Raw genomic sequence first — 20,831 nt, forward strand, 5'->3', positions numbered from 1 at the left:
TCGAGAATAAGATACTTTTCCAAAATATAGGTTTTCATATTCCATGATAACAATCTGGAATAATTTTCTGGAATGCTTATCCTATTCCATAATAGCTATTCTAAAACACCAAAATCATATTCCATAATAGCTATTCTGGAATAGATTAAGGATTGTAGAAACCTACTCCAAAATAGGTATTTTGGAATGTGAAAATCCATATTCCGGAATATTTATTCTAGAAAATAACCCTATTCCAAAATAGTTGTTCTGAAATGGGAGTGTCTTGTAAAGTGGTATTTTTGTCTATTGGAGTATGTTAAGAGGTATAGGATATAAATACCCTATTGTTCTTGGGGACTTCATTGGCTTGAAGACCATGCATTCTGCGCTAAGCCACAACCTATTGGGCTTCCCTTTCACCTTTACTGTAGTCTTTATTGTTTGTGAATGCAATCTAGGTCGATACACACATTGATGATTGAAGTTGAAGATGTGAAATTGAAGAAAGAGTATGAGTAGTCCAAAAGACAACTTGGGAATCTAAATAGCTTAGACATGTTGTATTTTTATTTAAAAATTAAAAAGGAAATATAATTTTTTTTGAAAAAATATTGTTCTCAAACAAGTCTAGTAGTTTTAAAAATAACCAAAAGTAGAAAAACTTGACCTATGTTTTCCCTTTCCCTTTTATTTTATTAAGTTATGGCATTCTTTTATCAAGTTTTCAAACCAAATGGGAAAATTATATACGTCCACACCATTTTGAGATTGATTCGAGTGAAAGAAGAGAAGGCCAAGAAGACAGAAAGAGAAGGTAGAGACAAAAAGTGATAAATGTAACAAGTGATGTAACCTTGTGTTTGGATTAGGAATTTCAAATTTTCAAGGAATTTGAAATGCTTATAATTTGAATTGCTTTGATTTTAATTTTCTTTATTTTTCAAATGCTTTGTTTGGATAAATCAATTCAAATTTCTTCCATTTTAAATTCTTGTTTGGATAGAGCAATTCAATTTCCTCCATATGCAAAATTTTAATTTTATATTTTAAATAGATGAAATTTTAATATTAAACTTTATAGAAAATAAACACAATCTAATTTTGAAATATTAATTAAAAAATATTTTCAATTTTTAATAATTTATAAATACAAAATATTAATAATTTTAACTAGGGTTGTTTTGCTTGACCACAACCAGTGATGTTTTTAAACCAACATCAACCAAGGCTATTTTTTTGTCGACATCAAATAGGATTATTTTTGTCAAAGTATGTTAGGAATATTTGCCAACTGACATCAGTCGGAGCTATTTTTTAGCTAACGTTGGTTGAGTCTATTTTTCAGTCGATGTTGGCTAAATTTTTTTTACAAACATCGACTAGGGTTTTTTGGCCGACACCGGCTAGGGTCTTTTCGAATGACATTGACCAAGGCTATTTTTAGCCAACGTCGGCCTAAAAAATCCTAGCAGGTGTTGACAAAAAAATTAACCAATATCGGCTAAAAAATAGCTTGGTCGATGCCGACCAATAGAACCTACCCGATGTCGACCAAAAAACATCATTGGTCAACATTGGCCAAAAAATTCCAAGTCGAAGTTGGCTAAAAAAATAGCCCTGACCAATGTTGGGCAAATAACCCTACCCAACATCGGATATAAAATAGCCTTGGCTAATGTGGGCTAAAAAATAAAACCGATGTCGACCAAAAAAACTCTAGTGGATGTCGACTGTAAGAACCTAGTCGATGTCGACTAAAAATAGTCATGTCCGATGTTGGTAAAAAATACCTAGCCTATGTTAGCAGAAAAAACCCTAGCCAACATCAACCAAAAAACCTAGCTAATGTGGTTAAGAAATAGCTCTGACTGATGTCAACCAAAAAACCCTAGTCAATGCCAGCAAAAAAATCCTAACTGACGTCGGCTAAGAAAATCTAGTTGACATCAGCCAAAACACCCTAGCTAACATCGGCTAAAAAATAACCTTAACCGATATTGGCTAAAAATAGCTTTGGCTGATGTTGGCCGAAAAACCCTAGCTGACGTTAGCTAAAAAACCCTAACAAGTGTTTACTCAAAAATTAGTCATGACTGATGTCAGTAGAAAAAATCTAGCCAATGTTGTCCAAAAAAATCATTGGTCAACATCAACTGAAAAAATTTGGATGACAACGGCAAAAAAAATCCTTGGCCGACATTAGCAAAAATTTCCCATGAGTAACGTCAATGAGAAAATAACCATAACTAACATCATCTAAAAAAAATCTTAGTCGATATTGACAAAAAATAACTTTGGTTGACATCATACAAAAAAATTCTGACAGAAAAACTTCGGCCAATGTCAGTGAAAAACAACTTATGTCGATATCGACCGTAAAAACTTTGGTCACCTGTAGTTGTGAGTGTTGAGCAAAAAAGAGTCGCGAGCATGAACGTGAGTTAGAGTGAGTATCTCCAAAAAAAGAATTTCAAATTCTATATTTTTTGAGAGAATTTGAAATCCCACTATTTTAGTCAATCAAAATGATTTATAAAAATACCTGAAATTAAATCTCCTTTCAAATACTCTATCCAAACAAGCTATTTTATCATGAATAATTTTAAATTCTTTGAAAAAATGAATTCCCCTGCTAAATTGCTCCATCCAAACACAAGGTAATAAAAAATGAAGTGAGACATAAGAAGAGAATGAGATGGAAGTAGGAGAAAGGTAGGACAAAAGTGAGTGAGAATGTATGAATATAAGTAGTCAACCAAATAACACATGTGGATCCTTCTGTTGTCAACATTAAATAGCTTTCATCAAGAACAAGTTCCGAACAAAATAATGTTCACATGTCACTATTGAATTTGAGAACCTGATGTGTTTCAGTTTTTTTTTTTCACAAAAGAATGTCATAGATTAAAAAAAAAATGAAGATTAGGTATCAATTTAATACTTCTAAACCTTGTTTTGGTGCATGTTGTCCCCGGCACTGCCTGTGAGTCCCATGCGGATTAAAAACTTGAGGATGTCAAGAGGAATATAAGTAATAATGCTGTAGATCCAGATTACACCAGCCCATCTCCATCCAACTCCATTGATTCTTGCAAAGTCCCAATGTGCATACACAGCAATGACAGTGGCAACCTAATAAATTGAGAACACTTTCTTGGTTAAAACCAATTTGAATTTTCACATTGAAGACAAGAAAAATGAAAAAAAAATTGTTTTGTATAAAGAAACTTACCAGCTGCGCACAAATGAAGGCTACACAGAGCATTATGCCAGGGCGTTCAAAGTATGACCAGCTCCGTGACCTGGTCACAAAGATGAGTGCCTGACTAATGATGCTCACTTGAAGGTAGAGAGCAGAGTTCAGCTGCTCCTCGCTTTCTGCAATTGGGCTGACACCAAAAATGTTCTGAAAGAGGGAGAGAAAGCACACTTTCGTGAGGTGATTCTATAATGGGTAGTGTTGAATGATGCATAGATACAGTAGGTGTATCATACAATATGAATCTGATACAACGATAAATTATTCTAGCATACATTACATGTATGATGCATATCTTGATATGTATAAAAGAACATCAAAAATAAGAAAATGCTATTCAGTACAAATGTACTTTTCGTGTAACCGCACAGCTGTTGATTTGTAACAAATTCCAAATTGCATGTTTTCAAATTTTCAATGAATACTTCGTAAAAAAATAACCACTATTCATTTTCCTTTTCGTGTAATTCGTGTAGGATAAATTTCGTACTATGTAGCAATGCTCAAAACATTACAAGTGTAGTATATAGGTATAGTTTTGCAAATTTAAACTAAACCATGCTTCTACTTAAAACAAAATAAAAATTATAAATCATTGCCATCATAAATCTCTTTCTATTCTCTACAAATTGGAATAGTATCTGAATTTCATTCCTTTCTTGTGATCATCTATAAAGAGGAGAGATTCCACAAGGGATATGTTTCTAAATTATATATGCTTCTATGTCTCATATGTAGCTATATTAGATTTTAGTAGCTTTTCTAGACTTGGATACTTTGCATATATGTACTGGTCAAGCATCGAAAAGCACGGTATCAGATTCGGGAAGCAAATGAAAGTATTTGTGCTTGTGAATTTTGAAGTTGGGGCTGTGTTACTTACAGAGAAAAAACTAGTGTCATGAACAACATAAAAGAAGACTGCGGTTATGATGGCCATGTATGCTCCAAGAACAATTCCAGTGGCAAAGATTTCCTTAAGCTTCCATGAGTCAGGCAAAGGAGATGGCTTGACCCTGTCCTTTGAGATGGTCATGATGGTTCCATCGTTCAAGATTGCTATGATGAGAACCATGAAGGGAGAGAAGTCGAACTTCCAGATCAGAGCAACGAGCATGAAGCCAAACACGATACGGATTGTGATAGAAACAGCATAAATTGTGTAGTTCTTCATCCTCTGGAAGATAGCCCTGCTTGTCAACACAGCACTCACAATCACACTGAGTCCGGGCTCCGTCAAGACAATGTCAGAGGCACTCCTTGCTGCGTCGGTTGCATCATCCACTGCAATGCCAATGTCTGCTTTCTTCAATGCTGGTGCATCGTTCACACCATCTCCGGTCATTCCAACAATGTGATTTCTATCCTGCAACCTCTTCACAATCTCATACTTATGCTCTGCACATGTAGAAAATCTCATCAGTTTTTCTTATTAACCTTATTCATTTCTCTCTTAATTTGTTGTCATCAAGGTTTTACATTGTCAATTAATTTTGATAGGATCATACTATTGTTAATTAATTAGAAATCTTTAGTCAAATACTATAAAAGTCAATAATTTTATCATATATGACAATTTATGATCAGATGACAGTTGAGATATCAATGTTTTTAATGTATAAGTCAGGACAATCTCATAATTACAATTGCCTGTGTAGTTTATTAAGTGCAAGGCAACAATAAAGGCTACCACAACCATCATTTAAACCTGAGTAACAATGTTGAGCATAAATAGATGTAATGTCCATACCGGGGAAGACTCCAGCAAATCCATCAGCCTTCTCAATGAGTTCATCAATTGACATTGTTGCAAGGGCATTATCCTTGGATTCACCAAGGAGGGAGGATGAAGGGTACATATTGGTGCCCATTCCAAGTCTGCGACCGGTTTCTTTGCCAATGGCAAGTTGGTCACCAGTGATCATTTTAACATTGACACCAAGTTCAAGAGCACGACGAATAGTCTCAGAACTATCATGCCTTGGAGGGTCAAAGAGGGGTAGGAGACCCAAGAATTCCCATGCATCTCCTGCACTCTCCTTGGTCCTTTCAGAAACAGTCTGACAACAAATATAGTGCACTTTAATTGTTAGAATTTTCTCATTTTTTATTTCTAGTAATGAATTAATTCATGTCCTTTTATTATGTGAGAAATTATCATATAGTCTAGGACCATCACATGTCTACAGTCCTTATTAATCTTCACCAGACTAATAAAATTTGGTTGTGTCATGTGAAGATTAGCCGAGAGTATGTAATAATTTCCCTTTTTAACGTTTATACCCTTCACTCACCTGGCGAGAAACACCTAAGGAACGCAGACCACGGTTAGCAAACTCATCAATAACCTTGTGGGCCTTTTTCAGAGTCTCTCCCTTGAGGCCACAAAGTTCAATGATCTGATACACATAAATGGGTAGTCAGATAACACTTTATTTTAACAACAAATATTCTATGGTAATTCTAATGTTTATATACAAAGCCTTACTTCCTCAGGAGCACCTTTGCTGCTTCTGTGCCAGTCACCATTGTTGTCAATGAACGTAATAGCAGTGCGCTTGTCCACAGGATTAAAAGGCAAGAAATGCACCTCGGTGATTCCTGCTCTTGCCTGAAAGAACATAATAGATCCCAATTGCAATGTTAAGCCACTTAGTAATTGCATATGCATACTCTATTTCATGTTAACATAAAATAGTGTGAACCATAGTACCTCCTTACGGTCATCTAGCATTCCAACAATTGATGCATCAATGGCATCTTGGTTTTCAGTCCTTGAAGCCCTGGCTGCATATAAGACAAGGGTGTCCTTGTCCATGCCAGTGGGGAACACCTGCATTTCCAAGCAATCAATTATTAGAACCAAGGAAGCTCTTGTTTGATGATATTGGAATCTAATACTAATGGAACATTAATATGTTTAGCGTCTTGTTAACCAATGTCCTTAAGAAATTCAAAATAGAAGGTTTATTGGAATTTAAATTGAAAGTGTATTGGAAATTACAGTATATGTACATTAATGTCAATTTTTAATGAAAACATTCCATTTTGAACTCCATAAACATTAACATGAGCATTTGCCATATGGTTATTACTCTATTTAATATCCATAAACATAATAAGTTTAAGCAAATGCAGGATACTGTAGTCTTAAACCAAAAAAAGAAAAAGAAATCCATAAACATACCAAGGAAAAGGTTTCATTAAACATAGGAATAAAACAAATTCTATGCATCTTTGAAGATTTTGAATATAAAAGGCTCGTTAATGAGTGGTATTATTTCGTTATCATATTTTGAGCAAATAAAATCTTGTAGGTGAGTCACTAACCTCAATCAAGCTCTTGTCCACAGTAAGCTTGTTAAGGGTGAGAGTTCCAGTTTTGTCACTGCAGAGAATATCCATCCCTGCCATTTCTTCTATGGCTGTCATCCTCTTCGTGATGGCTCCTTGTTGGGACAAGCGGTGAGACCCAATAGCCATGGTAACAGACAAGACAGTTGGCATGGCAATTGGGATTCCTCCAATGAGAAGCACCAACAAGTTGTCAATACCATCTCTGTAAGACCTCTTCTGGATAGGGTACATGACAACGAGCTCAATCAACATGCCCACAGCAATTGAGCAGATACAAAAGTTACCAATGGATGTCAACACCTAATGCAAGCCAACCAAAAACAAATCCAAAAAATTAGTCCAAATTTGGATCATGCTCAATCTCATTTTTTAAAAAATTTAAAGCACTTGACTTTAGGGATTGTTTGGATAAGTTTATTCAGAAACACTTCTAGTAAAAGAAAATAAGAAAAAATATTAAATAAATTTCTCCATAAATTAAAAATTAACTTATGGATGAGTTAATTTGTAGATGATCTCTCATATAACTTCTCCAAAGATGAGAGAACTATTACAAATTAGCCCTGTGCATGAGTTAATTTAGCTTATTGAAAAACTTATATTATTTTCTTCTCCTAAAAGTGTTTGTAGATAAACTTAACCAATTAGGCCTTTAAAGTTTGAAGATATGTATGATATGATACCTTTTGGAAGTGACCAACATTGTTGGTGCTGTCTACAAGGTGTGCAGCCTTACCAAAGAAGGTGTGGACACCAGTGGCAATGACAACAGCCTCAATTTCACCTTGTTTGCAGGTGGAACCAGAGAAGACTTGTTGACCAGGGTTCCTTGTGACTGGCAAGGACTCACCAGTGAGGGCAGATTGGTCAATTTTGAGAGGATCTCCTTCCAAGAGACGGGCATCAGCAGGGACAATAACTCCCAATTTGATGCTGATCACATCTCCTGGGACCAAAATTGCTGCCTCTTCCTCACTCCATTTTCCATCCCTCAACACCTACACAACATTGGAATTTTTTTCTTAGCCAGTGAACGTTTGTACTTTGTAGATGAGTCTATGGCAATCCAATCAACATGGAAAATTGAAACAGAAATTCTAGTGGCACTCTTTTTCTAACACTCTTTATGATTAGCTGAAATTTATTATAAATAACTCATTTTATTGGATCTCATTTCTAAATCATCATAGAATATCATTAAATGATAAGTGGATCCACCAAAATCGGTGATTTCCAATAAATTTGAACAAATCATAACCTGAGAGTCAAAAAGAGTGTTAGTAGTGTGTCGTTAGTATTCTAGAAATTGAAATGACTGAACAAATGTGTGTTGCCTTGGTTTTGGGTGCAAGACCAGCCATCAAAGCGGCTGCTGCATTGCCTGCGTTGTTTTCCTCAATGAAACTGATTGTTGAGTTAATGATAAGCAATACCACAATGCCGGTGAAATCTTGCCAATCCGGTGGCTTGCCCTGTCATATTAAACTGATTGTTGAGTTAACTGATTTGTTGGAGACTAGAAACCATAGACACAACAAAAAACATGTATACAAAAATTCGATTTAAAAATTAAAGACATTAGACATGACTATAAATGGCCACTGGTGGCACCAATAAGGATAGCAAATTGCATGATTTTTAGTCTTATGTAAAAGGGGAGAGGGATACCAAAAATTAACAAATACAAGCATGATAGCTTTAGAAAACAATATTTTTGACACCTTGAGTTAATGCATGAGAATAAGGCTTCAACTTTGTATTACATGTATCAAACAATGCTCTAATTAATGCCCCCAACATTTCCCTTTCCTCCTCTTTTGCAGCTACTCTTGTTAAAAGAGGTCATAGTAAATAATATATGAATATTTAGTTTTTAACAAAGTCGAATGACACCATATAATTTATGTATTCAATCTTATCTGGTGGAACAAAGTTTTTTTTTTAACTGCAAATAAAGTTTTTGTTATTGTTTGCAACATGACTATAATACAATTTATAAAGTTAATATAAAGTTAACATAAAATGAAAATCTAATTAAATCAAAAGAAAGAATGGATCTATAAAAAACAAAGTCATTGACATTGTAAATGCTATAAAATGATACAATTTATTTATTATATCGATATCAGTTAAAAAGCATATAAGAAAAATTTGTAAAATATAATTAGTAATATTGTAAGTATTTGTATGTAGAGTGACCAACGTGAATACTTTTCTTTTACATGGCTATGACAAAATATGACTACTGTATCGAAGCCTATTGATTACAGAACAACTCAATAAACTCTAGAGATATGGGATGAGAGAATTGTAATTACCCCTCCATTGGCCAATACAATGGCCATGATAGCTGCACATTCCATAACCCATGATAATGGATTCCACATAAAACCTAAGAACTTTCGGAGCTTGCTATCCTTTTTCTCTTCTAATTTGTTGGGGCCAAAAATCTGGAGCCTCTTCTCTCCTTCTGCTGATGTCAGACCCTCTCTGGTACACTTTAGCTTCTCAAAGACCTCTTCAACGGGAATATTTTCCTACACATATACAATCAATGTAACACGTCATGGAAAGAAAGAGCAAATTCAAATTGTAAACTGAATAAACAAATTAATTGTGGTATTAGTTATTGTTGTCATTATTACTAGAGCAAATAACATGAATCATTCCTAAAATTTTGTGAAATTACACAATAGTTTTATTCATACACTTTTTAGCAGCCAAAAATATATCCCTACACTAATGCATAAGGGAGAATGCTGAAAATTAAATATTAAAAGAGAAAAAAATTATATAACTTCACGAAACATCACGAGTAATTAGTGTAATTTATTCTTATTATTATACTCACAAGATCAATATTCTCCTTCTTGAGGTCCTCAAATGAGATATCATCGGAGGCCATGCTGAAAGAAGGAAAGCCTTACAAAAATATTTGGCTCTTTCCTTCTTTTTATTTTATTTTTTTATTTTTTTATCTGTCTTCTTTGGTCGCTCTCTGGGCCTCTAACTACCCATAGGCAGGTAGAAAGAAACTGCGAACGAAGAAGCCAGACAGTAGAATAGAGAGATGTTTTAAATATAGAGGTATAAGCTACCCCAAAGCGAGACAGCAACCGTTGCCCTGGTTTTACTTTCATTTTATACTAATACTAATGTTGGAGACACAATAGACTACAGAGAACATGTGATTGCCCGTGTAATGCTACAATTGTTGATACTTGCATGCATGTTCGTGTTCCTCGGAGCTTGTTTTGTTGTGGGTTGCTAGGCTTTTGTGGCATACCTAGCTCCTCGGTATTCTTTGGGGTCTTTACTATTACAACATGGATTTCACCAGCTTGTACCTACAAAGAAATTGAACCATCTCTTTGGATCATAATTTGAGAAGAAACGGAATCTTTGTGGCACGTAACTAATCATTAAAAAGCTCATTTAATTTAATATAAGCAAATTCAATCTGTACGTCAACATTTGTTTTAACTACTATAAAAAAATATTTGTTTCATGCACATTCTTTCATCTTTACATATTACACGTGACACTCTCTTGCCCTTTAATTTTTAAGTTATACACCTTATTATCAATATTGTACAACAAAAAGTTACGCAAATGTGAATCGAAAATGAGAAAATGAAAGTTGCACGAAAATTATAAAACCAAAAACTATATTTAAGAATAGGACACGTAACGAGCACATCAAATTAAAGTCCCTTAACTTTATGCCTAACAATGTCTCCTAATTAACATTTTAAAATTACTAACAAACCATGATGGCAATTGCTATTTTAACTCTCCTGTTATACTAATACACTTTCCTTTCTCATTTTTTATTTCCAAATTACCTGCTAGACACACACTTCCCTCTTTCTTCCTCTCATATAACTCTTCTGAAAAAAACACACTCCCCAAATTTATTAAGGGTTTTCCACCAGTCCTCACTAGTGGAGATGTCATCCTGAAATGGCACGTGGTGTTGGGTGCACGGTGGTTATGGAGGCTTGATGGCGGCTAGGGTTTGCTGGGGGAGGCAGGGACGCAGGGTGCCAGGTGAAGGGTTGTATGCCCCAATTAGCCACTTTCAGTATTAGGATCCAGTTTCTTGTTACTCAAGGCGTGCCTGGGATGCTAATAAATTGATGGATTTGATGGAGAAACTCGGGGTATAAGCCTAATGCTAAGAGAAAATCTCCCTTTGCATCGCGTTATTTGACTTCAATGAAGAGAGAAAGAAAGGGGTAGGCAAAATTAAATCTGGTATGTGGGAAAATTGGTCTTTCAGTCTAAGAGATTGTTCCCACGAAGCTCTCAAGCTCAATCTTCCATGTTTGTTTGAATTTGTTGATTTTGAAGAGATTGATGCATGTCTATGATTCGATCACACAAAGTGCACCACAATTGAGTCATCGATTGACAGAAAGCTCGGGTTCCGGTGTCCCTACCACGACGGGTTTGTCAGTGATGGGTTTTTCTCCCAGAACAGGTTGCTGGATGTTGAGTGGGTGGAAGGGGAGTGTGTTATTCTAGAAGAGTTATATTCCAGAAATTAATTAAATTGGGGAGAAAGAAAAAGGGGAGTACATTTTGTATGGGTAAAAAGAGGAAAAGAAAAGAGGTAGTATATTAGTATAAAATGGGAGTGAAAATAGCAAGTGCCACCATGTTTTGTATTCGTTATCAATTTCAATTTATATAAAAAAATCGCTTATTTTACTTATTCCTTTTCTTGAAATATCAATTAATTTGTTACATAGATTTTTTAAAGAAAAATTAAGTAAAAAAATAAAATTGGGCATATTTTTTCCCTGATCTAGAAGGGCTAAGCGTCTAGAAACAAACAAATAAAAAAATTACAAATATGAAATATCATCCAATTCGAATAGGAAGTTCAGTCAAGTAAAGGCATTTAACTAGAGTGATTACCCTTTTGAGTCTCTTTTAAAAATTTATTACGAAAATAGATTTGTTTTAAAGGCTATTGTTATTTCTATTCCCTCCTACTAATGCACCCCTTTCTCAATTTTATTCCAAAACTACGCCTCCAAACACACTCCCCTTATCTCTTTCTCCCTCTCATAATTATCTTCACTGAGATAATTCTCTTCCACAGAAAAGAGAAAAACACTCTTATAACAACACTTTTGATAAATTAATTAATGTTGGTGTTTTGTGGGTAGTTCCTGGAAAAAAGAGAATTATTTGAGATAAGAGAATTATGAGAGGGATAAAGAGAGGGGGGGGGTGTTTTGTGGGTAGTTTTTGGAAATAACAAAAAATGTCAGGTGTACAAGAAAAAACATGGGGTGCACAAAGCAATTGTCCAAATTGAATTTGTTATTTTGGACTTTATATATTTATTGATTTTTTTTTTTTTTTGCATTCGGATTGAAGAATTTAATCAGATAGTTATATGAGTGCAATAAAACAACTTCTTTTGAATATAATTTATAGAATACTATATTACTTATAGTTAATAGAAAAGATGATGATTTTAAATTGCAGTAAACATATTGAGTCTCATGACAAAAGATGTGTCAACGAAGGGTGTTGCTAGGTGCACCCAACAACATTGTTGGTGCACCCAACAATTATCTGAATGGGCAAAATTGCCCTTGGGTTAAATTTAAATTAAAAAACGCGCACCCAGCCTTTACGTTTTGTCTTCTTGTGTGGTTCTTTGGTCTCCTTCTTCTCCGCACAACTTCTTCTCCCTTGCAGCCATTACAGTGCCTTTTTTGAGCTCCATTGTGGCCTTTCCGCCATCGAGGTTAGTACAACGTCTCTCCCCTCCCCTTTAATGGCCTTTGATGTTGTAGGTTAGATGAAGATGGTTGTAGGATACAGGATTTAGGTATTCCGTAGTTGGGAAAAAATGGAATAGGAATTGTTGTTGTGCTTATAGAAGAACTTCTTCCGTAAGCAGAAGTTCTTGCTTACGGAAGAACTTCTTCCGTATGATGGCTTATAGGTTCATACGGAAGAAGTTCTTCCGTAAACTCATACGAAAGAACTTCTTCCGTATGAACATTTGAATTTTTTTTAATAATTTAGTTATTTTTTTTAATTTAATTGTAGTTGTTTGTTTTGTATTAAAGATAGGTATGTTTTGTTTTTTAATGAAAAAAATATGTATGATTGCATGGAGTATGAAATAAATTTTGATGTTTAATATATTTGCATCAAAATAGTATATATTAGGTAACATTTTTGTTTTTGATGTTTAATATATTTGTATCAAAATAGAAATTAGGGTTAGTGGCTAGGGTTTAGTTAAGGGCGCCTAGGACTGACTGTGTGGTTAGGGCATAGGGCGTAAAGCTTAGGGGGTAGAGGAGTGTTTTATGTTAGGGTTAGGGTTGAGCGTAAGGGTTAGTTGAGATGTTAGTTTTTAATATATATGATGGTATGTAGTTAGGGTGGTTGTTAGGGTTTAGTTTAGCGGCTAGGGGTGGCATTAGGGTTTCGTGTGGGGCTTAGGGTTTAATATATGTTGTGGTATGTTGTTGGTAGGTAGTTTTAGAAATGGTAGATATGTAAAGGGGTAGTGTTGGTGGTTAGGGTTTATTCTAGTGCCAAGGGTTGAGCTTGAGGTTTGGGGTTAGGGTTTAGGGTTTATTTTAATGGTTATGGTTGAGCTAATGGTTTAGTTTAGTCGTTAGGGTTTATTCTAGTGGCTAGGGTTGAGCTTTGAGCTTATTTTAGTTGTTAGGTTGTATTTTATTCATTAGGGTTTAGGTGTAGGGTTAGGTTTTAATATATATATATATATATATATATATATATATATATACACACACATATGGTGTTATGTTATTAAGTTTTAGAAATGGTAGATATGTATTGGTTAGGGTTGAGGCTTGGGGTTAGTTTAGTTGGTTGGGATATTTTTAGTTGATAGGGTTGAGGTTAGGGTTAGTTTACTGATTAGGATTTAGGTTAGGGGTTAGTTTAGATGTTAGGGGTTAGGTTAGGATTTAGTGTCTAGGGTTTAGCTTATGTAGTGCATAGGCGGTAGTGTTTAGGGTAGTGTGATTAGGATTTATAATGTAGGGCTAATGAATTAGGGTTATGTAGGTTTATAAATATATGAATATTGAATTTGACAAAAAAAATACATGATTTGTTGATCATGGTTAGAACGAGAGGTTTAGGTCGTGCATTAATTAGGGGTATAGGCAGAGGCCGGGGTGGACAGGATGAGCATCATGCAGATGATGCTCCCTGGCGGTGTAGGCCTACCGCATCTATCTGTAGGCAATGGGTACATGTTTCTGTTGCTGAGGACGTTGCTGATATGACTGTTCCTCAGATGACTGAGGATGTTCCTCTGATGACTACGGACATACCTACAACTCGAGTAGAGGGCTTAGCTAGTGATGTTGCTATAGGATCAGTTGCTGATGATGCTGAGGGATTCCCAGGTGGGCCGCGGGACCCATCAATGCTGACTTTGTTTGCCGAGCATGTTGCACACAACATATGGAGTGGAGAGGTATTATAATTTTTACATAAAGTTAATTGTTAATTATTTGTTATTGTTGAGTTGTTTGTGATAACAAATTTTTGATATACTGTTATTTGGAATCATGTGTTCTTCAATTCAGGAACATCCTGAATTGAAGCTGGTCTCCCACGAAAGGAAGGTAGAGAAATTTGGGAGGTCAGCGCCTGAGATTGCAGGGTTAGTCGCTACCACAAGATTAACTCCTTTGATCGGGTGTTCAGTAGTCACCGGCGATCCTGGAGTTATATCCGCTTTCGTGGAGAGGTGGCATAGGGAGACTAGCACCTTCGATCTTCCGTTAGGAGAGGTTACAATCACACTGGATGATGTGGTGTCACTCCTCCATCTGCCGATCACAGGCGCCTTCCAGAGCTTCGAGCCTCTACTTATGGACGAGGCGGTCGTCTTGTTGGTGGAGTTGCTTGAGGTCTTGGGTGAGGAGGCTAAAGCTGAGACTGCACGAGTGCATGGGGCATATGTACGCCTGTCGTGGCTAGGGGATATCTATTTGAGGAGATGCGAGGCCGGACGGTGGATTGTAGCAGCTCGTGCTTATCTCCTCCACTTGGTTGGTTGCAGTCTTTTTGCTATCAAGAGTGCAACACATGTTAATGTAGTGCATTAATAGGCTTTTTGAGACCTGGGTGAGAGTGGGAGCTATGCCTAGGGAGCTGTCGCATTGGTGCATATGTATGACCAGTTAAATGAAGCTTCTCAGAGCAGTAGACGACAGATTGCTAGGTACCTGACTTTATTATAGGTAAATTTTGTGTTTGTAATATGTTAAATTGGATTATGATGTAAATATGTTTTTTATGTGTATTTGACATTGATTTTATTCTCATGTCATGTTTGTAGTGCTAGATAAATGAGCACTTTTCTAGTGTCCATGACTGCGTCATTGACGATGCGTACAATGAGACATCCCCACGTGCCTACCGGTGGCTTACGATGAAGGCTTATATGAAGGGATTACCAGCAGCGTTGTACCAGACATGTTTAGATGCTTTGACGATCACTGACGTGTGTTGGATGCCCTATGGTGACCACCAAGGAGTTAGGGGGTTTGACCTCATTTCTTGCTTCCAGGGCCAGCTTAGATGGGGTCCTATTATGGTCACAGTTCTACCAGAAAGGGTGGTATGATAGTTTGGCTACGTTCAAACCATCCCTCCACCGCCTGTTAGTGCCTCCTTGTCATATGAGGATATCGACGACAGGTGGATGCATTACTCGGACCATCTAGTAGCTGCGGGTGAGATTTTTGTTGTGCCTGGGCAGGTATCTGTAGATTACATGGAGTGGTTCTTCTAGATATCTCATCCGTTCGTCACACTCACCCAGGCAGGTGATGAGCCCAGACATCCACCTGCCCCACAGCATGAGGAATACGTCGAGCCAGGTATACCGGAGGTTCCAGTGGGAGCAGAAGGTGGACTGTCACATGCATCTGATCCCCCTAGACATGTAGTGGTAAGAATAGTTGCTTTAATGTTTTATAAAATGTTATTTATTTTAAATGTTGTAATAAATGTGTTTTTATGAATGCCATAGGATGGTTGTGAAGGTTGTGAAGCGATCGCAGAAAGGTTGGAGCGTGTGCTCAACCTAAGGATGGTCACCGAAGGCACAGAGTTACACGAGATCATGGAAGATTGCCTCAGGATCTCTACGGGTGACACCTCAAATAGAAATGTTAGGGCACGACGAAGACAGCGCACAGATCATTCAGAGATCATGTTATGTCTTGTATTTGACAACATTTTTGTATTTGTTGCATTATTTTGGTTATAACTTTTATTGAAATTATTTTTTACATTATTTTATTTTTTGTGCACTCTATATCACACACCTTCCAAAATTGATAAAATTAATAAATAATAATACGATGACGTAAAAAAGAAATATAAAAAATATAACATAAAAATGTACACAATAGAAATAAAATAAAAAAGATGTATTATTCTAACTTCTAAGTAATTTAAGATTAAAAATATCAAAAAGTTTAAAACATAACTAGATCTAGATTTAAAAAAGAAAAAAAAGTGGAAAAAGAATTAACTCTAGTAGCGATTACCAATGTTGTACAAGTAGTAGAACAGAACAAATAAAAAAATAATGTGAATATTAATGGTAGTGATTCTATTTATTCTTATGTACATGTTATGTAGTCTTTAAGATCACTTCCTTGCATCTTAGACTTGGCTCCCTAGTTGAGTAACACGTTAATTAAAAAATGTCAAGTAAATTCTCCTTACCTCTAACCCTTGAATTTCAGGGTTAGAGGTAAGGAGAATTTTGATGGTGGTGGTGGTCACCTACAAACACCCAAATGCTCAAGTAAGTAGAAGAATGAGGAAAATGGATGACGAAAAAATTGAATGCTACCTGGTAGCACATAAACCTTATATAGCCTTCATTGAGGTAGGAAAATTTGTTGGATGATTTGGCAGTTAGTTACACTACACATGGCGAACGTGATCAAGAAATGAGGTTGACATTTTATAGTTTTTAGAAATTATTTAAATTCAATTGATACAATTTTTATGACACAAAAAGTAGAGTGGTCCTTCGTTAGCTCTTTTGGTTCCCCTGTAAATAAATCTGGCATAGTCCTCAAACTATACGATTTATATATACTTAGAAATATAATCCTATGTATTGATGATTACTTTTGCAATATGTTTTTTTATATTTTAATTAAGGTGTGCCAATTCACTCGCTCCACTCACTGTCACTCACACAAGACAATCTTGTCCTTTCCTCTTCGGTTTTTTTTTTATTCCAATCTTTCTCTACTTACTTAGTACATAATTTTTACCCTCTTAACGTTGCAATCGGTGTATGTATTTTGAGCTTTCTATTCCTTGATTTCAAGTCTTGTTAGTTGCATATTCATGGTTAAGATAATCGCGTCATTATGTGCTATTTTTTTATGTTTTTTAATCGGTGTATTTTGAGCTTTTCTATTCCTTGATTTCAAGTTTTCTAGTAAGTGTTACATGTTGCATATTAGTGTTTAAGACAATCGCATCTAATGTGGTTATTTTTTGCTCAATGTTTATGAACTTGTTCCTTTTTCAGTTTCGGTTTTGCGTCGTGGAGGAGTTGTATTTTGGAAGTTGAACAGAGGTGTTTGCATGTCCGTGAATGGGTGTATGCATTTGACGACCTAATCAGTTTATACTTGTCTAGAAAGCTGAGTGCTGCAGCTGTCTCCATAGAGTTCTTCTTCCTTCCGCCACCGCCATCGCGACCTCCCCTTCCCCCTTCCGCCACTCCCCCTCCCCCTCCCTCTCCCCCTTCTTCCTCCCTCCCCCGCCTCGCCCAACGTCCACTCAAGGTATGTTTTTTATTTTTTCCGTTGTTCCTCTCCTGTTCTTGCAAATAGATTACCCCATATATTATATTAGAGTTACAATATACTACTATACTACATATATTAAAGCCCTGCAAACTAGTATATTTTTAAGAAATGGAAAGATTTTCAGTAAAAAAAAAAATGAAAATGGAAAGATTTTATGGGTCTACACCTCAACATCGTGTTGTGAATTGCGCATGTCAATAAGGAAATAATCAAGAATGAACTAATTTGATATTAGAAGGTGGAAGAAGTTATTTGGCCAGTTGTAGTACAATACATATTTATTCATATTTCTATTTTTGTGGTTCCTTTAGATGAAATTCGCGTTAAGCATTAAACTATCCTTGAGATAAAATTGACTTTGTTAAGTAAATATTTAGAAAAGACATTCTAATCTGCATTCAAACATTACATTCACCTCAACATGCTGGAAAGAAATAAAATTTGCATGAAAAACTCAGAAATAAAACTTGCATTCAATCCTATAGCGACGCAGCCACATCGTCTTCCATTTCCATAACTTGTTTAGTAAAAACAACTAAAATTTCTATTGGCCTAAATTGTTTCCAATAGTTAGACTATACTAAGACCTTCAACACGTCATTGTTAGTTTTCAGCTCAATAATTTCAAATTTGATAACTTTGTCTGAATACTCAAAATGACCTGGTTGTCGAAAAAACAATCGCCTTACCATTTGTGATTCATGAATTCCATGAAGGGGAATCCCTTGAGGTGCAACTTGCTTTATCAAATCCTTCAGTTCATCGATGGTACATCCTGAAGGAATGTCAATTTTTTTTAGATTTTTTCCTATAAACGCATAACCTACAAAGTTGTTTTGGTGTGGCATGTTCCACCTCCCGTTGTAATACTGAAGCGCATCATGAGTAGGGGTCATAGTGCCTTCAAGTAAGTTTAATATTCCATTTGGTGTTCTACCAATGGTGCATAATAACTCAATCGAACCAACACATGAAAATTGATGATTACACATTAACAATGTGTTGACATCGTCATCATTTTTCAATTGCATACATTGAAAGAGAATTTGGTTACATGTATCTATGAATGACTGTCGGTAGTAAATTTCATCCAAAAATTGTTTGTCGATTAGCTGAAGGGTATTGTGCATTCTAGTTTTTAGCATTGCAAAATCACAAGGGTTTGGTACTTGAATGGCTACTGGAGTGAAAGTTTGAAAATAAACACCACTATCATTGTGAATACTTGATCCATTTGGAAAAATGAAACCCAAACTTGAGTTCACAATCGTCTGACTGCTAGTTTCTCCTAAAAATGCCATACTTTGTTGTAAGAATTGGGAGAGAACGTCTGATTTTTTAGCGTGTTGTTGTGTCTCATATATATAGATGGTTTTCACCAACATTGCTTCAGTTTGTTTTTTTAAAAAATAGAGACGCATGCAGATGTTTCGTGTTTGTGTTTCCAACTAAACCAATATGGCGTCATGTCAAGCTGTCAATGTGTTGTCAAGTCAGTCAATGTCGTGTCACGCTCAAACTTTAATATGCATGCATTTGACTATGTGTTGTCAATTTTGACAACGATGTATCATACATGGGTAATTGATTTTAGTTGCACCAACTAATTTATTTCTTAACACAACAATTACTTGATAATTAAGGATAAATGTCTGACAAAACATTATATCACATAATGAATAGAATTAGATAAACAAGTATCACAGTCCATAACAACGATGCATGTTCAGTCTTCATTTTGGTCGACATAGTCTCTTTTCAACTTCTTGAAGCTACTGTACTGCTGCATTCTACTAATATATGGAGTTGACCACTACTTTGCTTGAGGATGACAATTCCTAGACCACAATAATGCTAGAGGCGGTAAAGGACAACGGTCTTTCAAATAAACATGTTGTACATGAACAAACATTATTAACTCAAATGAATACAAATGATTGCATAAATCTAAAAATGAGACTAACTATATTCAATGTACTTGAAAAAAAATCATTTCCAAACACATGACTGACACATATCATGCGGTGCACAAAAGAATCTGGTGGCGATTGACTTCTAAGAGGAAAAAATGTCATGCTTTGTTGTCGGGACAACGATACAAGGATTACATTATACCATGATGCAATGACATATCCCATCTCTGTTATATCCATCCACTTGTTGACACTAACCTGAATCAAACAAACATACACATGTAAGTTATTTAAATTTTGTTCTTAAAAAAATAACCTGAACAACATACCTTGGAAAACCCATCAACAAGTAGGGACAACCTTAATTCTTCAAATCTCTCCGTGCCACTGAAGAGGTTGATGTAGTCATGCGACCATTTTCCAAGTTCTTTAATCAATTCGTTACGCACCAACGACCAAGAATCTTTGCCATACTTAATAAACTAACAATGGACCGATATCCACAGTTACTGTCCGCTTTCACATCCACAACGTCGTGAATGAAACCCTGTATAAATGACTCAAATTGATCCAACATCGAGATGATCCTTGTTGGCTTCGGTGGCTTTGGCGGGTTAGAAGATGATGCACTATGTTTCACTGAATAGTTGTTGTTCTGAACAGAATGAAAATCGTCAACATACTTCCAATAAGACGGATCACGCTTTGTGGATCTTTGGCTTCTGTTCATTGATTTCTTCGGTGCATCTTTAGTGTTGACCTTTGACGGAGGAGGACACATAGATTTTTGATCAGGGTATGCAATTTCTCGAAGTTCACTCTTGAGAGTAACTTTACCACCAACATCAAATTCCTCAAATCTTTTAGATATGGTCTCCATCTCTTCCTTGATGCTAACTTCGACCTCACATAACCCTTGGTCTGAAAAACTATGTCTCCTCCAAAACATATGGATTGAATCAAGTGGGATGCTACCAACAACATACCTAGATAGCTCACATGCACAAGGAAGACCATGTGTGGTTCTCATCACACAACCACAAGAAGAGGGATTGTTGCCAGCATAATGTACACGCTCAAACTCAGCAGCAATCTTATTTAAAGCGTACCTTGAAATCATTCCAAGAAGTCTCTTGTATAAGGTTTTTTTAAATACATGTCCAACCACATGTGTACTTGTTTCAAAGGATGCTTTATTTTGGGTGTGCTACAGCGTGATCATGTTGTTCATGGCATCCCAAACACTACACAGGTCTCCAAGGCTATTATGTAACACTCTTTTTAAAGCCCAATAAGTAGATTCAACCCTACATTTGAAATAGACAAAAAACAGTAAACATACACAATAATTAAATTCCATGAATTAATAAACATTACTATAAAAATGAAACATTTTAATACCTATTTATTGTTGTGCTGCCTAGGTGCATGACCTTATTTGTCCAGGCT

At 35.8% G+C, this 20,831-nt stretch overlaps 2 protein-coding genes across 2 annotated transcripts; both read right to left on the reverse strand.

Moving 5' to 3' along the window:
* Positions 1 to 2,707: 2,707 nt before the first annotated feature.
* On the reverse strand, positions 2,708 to 7,590 carry LOC102668626 (ATPase 8, plasma membrane-type). The gene is made up of 9 exons (XM_006597901.3): positions 7,282 to 7,590; positions 6,572 to 6,898; positions 5,955 to 6,074; positions 5,730 to 5,852; positions 5,536 to 5,640; positions 4,992 to 5,301; positions 4,125 to 4,639; positions 3,215 to 3,388; positions 2,708 to 3,114 (listed from the first exon to the last, which is right to left on the reverse strand). The coding sequence occupies exons 2-9, from the start codon at positions 6,848 to 6,850 to the stop codon at positions 2,926 to 2,928; spliced, it is 1,815 nt and encodes a 604-aa protein (XP_006597964.2). The 5' UTR covers positions 6,851 to 6,898; positions 7,282 to 7,590; the 3' UTR covers positions 2,708 to 2,925.
* Positions 7,243 to 9,503, reverse strand: LOC121173543 (ATPase 2, plasma membrane-type-like). Its single transcript, XM_041009596.1, has 4 exons — positions 9,450 to 9,503; positions 8,917 to 9,135; positions 7,933 to 8,070; positions 7,243 to 7,596 (listed from the first exon to the last, which is right to left on the reverse strand). The coding sequence occupies exons 1-4, from the start codon at positions 9,501 to 9,503 to the stop codon at positions 7,243 to 7,245; spliced, it is 765 nt and encodes a 254-aa protein (XP_040865530.1).
* Positions 9,504 to 20,831: the final 11,328 nt, after the last annotated feature.

Source organism: Glycine max, chromosome 15, assembly GCF_000004515.6.
Source record: "Glycine max cultivar Williams 82 chromosome 15, Glycine_max_v4.0, whole genome shotgun sequence".
Taxonomy (NCBI): Eukaryota; Viridiplantae; Streptophyta; class Magnoliopsida; order Fabales; family Fabaceae; genus Glycine; species Glycine max.

Excerpts from the sequence above, each read along its gene's own strand:
- LOC102668626 (XM_006597901.3), bottom strand. The coding sequence starts at position 6,850 with ATGTTGATTGAGCTCGTTGTCATGTACCCTATCCAGAAGAGGTCTTAC. Across the intron at positions 4,640-4,991 it reads ATTTGCTGGAGTCTTCCCCG|AGCATAAGTATGAGATTGTG; the intron begins GTATGGACATTA and ends CTACATGTGCAG. Across the intron at positions 3,389-4,124 it reads ATGACACTAGTTTTTTCTCT|AACATTTTTGGTGTCAGCCC; the intron begins GTAAGTAACACA and ends TCCCTCTTTCAG.
- LOC121173543 (XM_041009596.1), bottom strand. The coding sequence starts at position 9,503 with ATGGCCTCCGATGATATCTCATTTGAGGACCTCAAGAAGGAGAATATT. Across the intron at positions 9,136-9,449 it reads AGAAGGAGAATATTGATCTT|GAAAATATTCCCGTTGAAGA; the intron begins GTGAGTATAATA and ends GTATATGTGTAG. Across the intron at positions 8,071-8,916 it reads TTGTATTGGCCAATGGAGGG|GGCAAGCCACCGGATTGGCA; the intron begins GTAATTACAATT and ends TTAATATGACAG.